This window comes from Notothenia coriiceps, unplaced genomic scaffold (genome assembly GCF_000735185.1).
Source record: "Notothenia coriiceps isolate Sejong01 unplaced genomic scaffold, NC01 NC01_scaffold00030785, whole genome shotgun sequence".
NCBI lineage: Eukaryota > Metazoa > Chordata > Actinopteri > Perciformes > Nototheniidae > Notothenia > Notothenia coriiceps.
This window is the reverse complement of record NW_011363486.1, coordinates 1-3,883: the sequence shown is the minus strand read 5'-3', so window position 1 is coordinate 3,883 and position 3,883 is coordinate 1. Positions and strand designations below refer to the sequence as shown.

General features: G+C 36.1%; 1 protein-coding gene across 1 annotated transcript; it reads left to right on the top strand.

The window, feature by feature from the left end:
• Positions 1-1,077: 1,077 nt before the first annotated feature.
• Positions 1,078-3,793, top strand: LOC104959701 (39S ribosomal protein L48, mitochondrial-like; the record flags this gene model as incomplete). The annotated part of the gene is made up of 4 exons (XM_010787603.1): positions 1,078-1,159; positions 1,682-1,713; positions 1,847-1,926; positions 3,624-3,793. Coding segments are annotated over 4 exons (364 nt in total), but the record flags the coding sequence as incomplete, so codon positions are not given.
• Positions 3,794-3,883: the final 90 nt, after the last annotated feature.

The following is a 3,883-nucleotide window of genomic DNA, read 5'->3' as shown; positions in this document are numbered from 1 at the left end:
AGCATCACTAACCTGACTCAGATGGTTTGTTTCACCAAACCATCTAGGAAAGCTCCATTGGAAGCCATTTGGAAAAGTATTTCAAAAATACTTGGCAGGTGATTGGATCAATTTGTATTTGTATTTATTTATAGAAGGACCATGCATACAAAAACATTAATCTCAGCAAAGAGAAGAGATACAATATGCCAGATTATAGCTAATAGCTCATTTCCATCTGTGGTCCTCAGACAGGTTCATAACAATCAATAAACAAATAATAACATTGCATGATCTCTATCAGTCAAATAATTTAAAAACCTGATTTTAAGTACAGCTCAATACATTAATACATAGTACACTTGAAATACACTTACATGATCTCGGTCACTCAAATAATTATAAAGCCTGATTTAAATACAGGTCACGAACATAATACTTAGTACACTTCAAATACACTTAAATCAAATATCTAAGATATAGTATGAAATAAAAAAAAACTTACAGTGTGATTAATGTTGGCATGAGTGGTTGCTTAATATCATTTTTTTTGCACCATGGGAAAACGAGTTAAAATCAGTACAGGTTTTAAGTTCAACTGGAAGAGTATTCCAGTGCTTGATGGCCGTAAACAAAAATGCTGAAAATCTCTTCAACCATCAGTGAAAAATAAAAATAAATATAAAACGTTGAAAGTTAGAACCAGTTTGGTAACGTCAAGGGATTATCTAATACAAATTGGTTCATTTAAATCAATTTTTAATGTTCAATTGAACAAGCTGGCCATAGACTACAGCTGAGGATATACACCCCAAAACCCAGTAATCTGCATTTACCAGGTTACATTGTACATTGTTACATGTAACCTGGCAGTGTATTTAGCTTTTAACGTGATTTATACAATAATAAAATCTTAATTTAACAAACAGCATATCTATACCAGTACTGGGTAGTATGGTACTGCCAGAATACTTTAATACGTAGCATAACAATCATGTGATTTCAGCAAATATTGCCAGTGTGTCTGGCATTAAAACATACCTGGATTTTGTATACAAAATGAGTTAAAAATAGAATATAGAGAAAGTTATGTTGTAGCTGATGATATTATTTGTTTCCAGTTGCAGGCGTCTGCCACCCAGCAGGCCTTTGTGTTGAATCAAGCACTAACAACATGCAGGTAAGTCCTTTCAAATTCTCATAACTCAAATTTACTGACGGCTGTGATCATTCATAACAACATTCGTAGATCCCAAGCCCACATAAACCCTTTTTTATTTTACCCTTAGACTTCAAACATTTCCTCAACTTGTCTATTATTTTCTATTTTGTTGCCATGTTTGTTGGTTATGGTCACATTTTATGCATTTAAGTAACTGCTGAGATTTAGTTTGGCGGCGATATCTACGTCAAACACCTCAACAAAAGTGGGGTGAGATGATCTGATTAAACTATAAGTAAATCAGAAGTTAAAAACAAATATCTAAGCCACCTAATTTGGCAGGAATCACCAATATTAGAATTGGAAAAATACTTATAAAATAAGAATCTAAAGTCTATACTGAAAGGCAACTATCCAATTTGTTGCAGGTGTACACCCATCAGTTGTTATTTCTATCATCTTGTTATTCCTAAGAACGATGATATGATCCCTGTCTTTAAATCTAATACCGTTTTGTAACTAATACTTGTGTGATTACAGAGCGACGCCATCCATCCAGCATCCGGTTTGGGGTGAGTATTTCAAAGACTACAATGAATACACATTAGTATGTAGACAACGTTATTTTTGATGAACTTTAAGTCATTTGTAGACATGTGTTTACATAATATGTATTAAATTGACGTTTGTTCTCTTCACCCTCAGCTTCTGTAAACGAGAGACAATATAAATCCATGCCCACGCACGGGATCGGGAGGTGGAGACATCTTTTACCCAAAGATCCGGTACGACTCTTTAAACTGGATTTCATTTTAGAAAGAATAGTTTATGCCTCTAAATGAGCTGTAGGTGCATTAATGAGATCATGCAGATAGTTTCCAGAAACCCAGACCTTTCATGTAAGGCTGTAGAAAATAACTTCTAATGGCAGGTTCCTTCTTCTTTGTTGAAAAATGACATTATATATGTGCAAGAATCAGAATTCCTTTATTAGTGGACATTGTTACAGCAGAAGTGAAGATAGAGGCACCAAATAAAACACTGTTCGATAAAGGGCATGCACATAATAGTTAAAATACAAAAGGGAAAGTTATTCCAATTTACATATTGCACACAAGTGTAATACTTCCTTCAAGCATGGAGCATTGTAATTACATCGCACACATTTTAAACAGCCAACGCTGATGAATAGACAAGGAAAACATAGACATAAAATAATATCACTGATAAATATTTGACATAAAACTGACTAACTAACTGACACTCAAAACTCCTATATTTTTTATATTTGGGATGACGGTAGTTATGGTGAAGTTTTAGATCTTCATTGACAAATGTATAAAGTGTAAAACATGAGATTGTGAGGAAACATAAATTGATTAACGAGATTTCCTGCTGATGGTAAATGCTACTTTTTCCCTCAAAAATCCATTGAAATGTAATTGTTTACATGCAATAGTACAAAAAAGAAGAAAATAATACAAACACCAAACTTTATTTATCAAATACTTTTCTTTTTTGGGCAAATTGTAAATGTATGTCCTAGCTTAAAGGGGACCTATCATGCAAAATGCACTTTTTGATGTATTTTATACATAAATATGTGTCCCCGGTGTGTCGGGGAACTCACAGCGTCAGAAAATAAAACCCTCTCTTTTCCTCCATACCCAAATCTTTTAAAAACGGGGGTACAACGAGCGGATACGGATTCCATCCGAACTGACGTAAATTTGTCGACGGACCCACAGAAAGTTGCTATCAGAAACAATGCCTGACGTGTTTTGGACGTAATCTCGTCTTTGTTTACATTAGCAAGCCTCGCTACCACTCAGAGCTAACCTTTACTGGACAGCACATGTGTTTAAAAAGCAGGATATAAAAAAAGGACCTCACCTTGTGATGAACCCTCAAGAGAAAAGGCATTTGAGCTCCATACTGTTTCAGAAATAATCCTTGATGTGGTTTAGAACAGGATGGCGTTTTATCACAGCAGAATTTAACTTTATCTCCGGTAGAATTCTGATCAGGCATTAGCTCCGCCTCCTCTTATTTTATTTTTTTCAAGCTAAGGACCCAAGATCTGCGTTTCTCTAACAGGGCTTCAAAAGAGGGGTAAGAGCAGTATGAGGGAAGGCTACAATGGGTGATCTGTTTGGTATTTTGAAGGAAAAAAACTTCACAGACATGCTTTATATAGCTATGGCCCTACAATATATATTTCAAATATAGCATGATAGGTCCAATTTAATTAAGTGGTAAGTCAATAGGAAATAGTGAATGTATAGAGCGCCCTCTGTTGGACCTAAAAGGCAAATGACTTCAACGGTCTGTGAGGCTGTGCATTTTCTGAATAGGTCATCACAGTTTGAGTATTTACATTTACTCAAATGTTTACCCTACACTTCAGTGTGTTTGATCTGCATAAGGCTGGAAAACAACTGCATTTTAAATGTCTGCTGTAATTAGATTTTGTTGTTTTCAGCCAAAGAAGAAGAGGGACAGGCAGCAGATGAAGGAGATCGTCGTGGAGACGGAGACGACGTACGCCACTCTGAACGTCAACGTGTCGGGTTACGACATGACGGTGGTGGAGCATTTCTCCCAGCACATCCACAACCTCTGCAACCGGCTGGGCATCAAAGTGTTGGACTGGTGAGGACATTCAGGTGTGTGTGTGTGTGTGTGTGTGTGTGTGTGTGTGTGTGTGTGTGTGTGTGTGTGTGTGTGTGTGTGTGTGTGTGT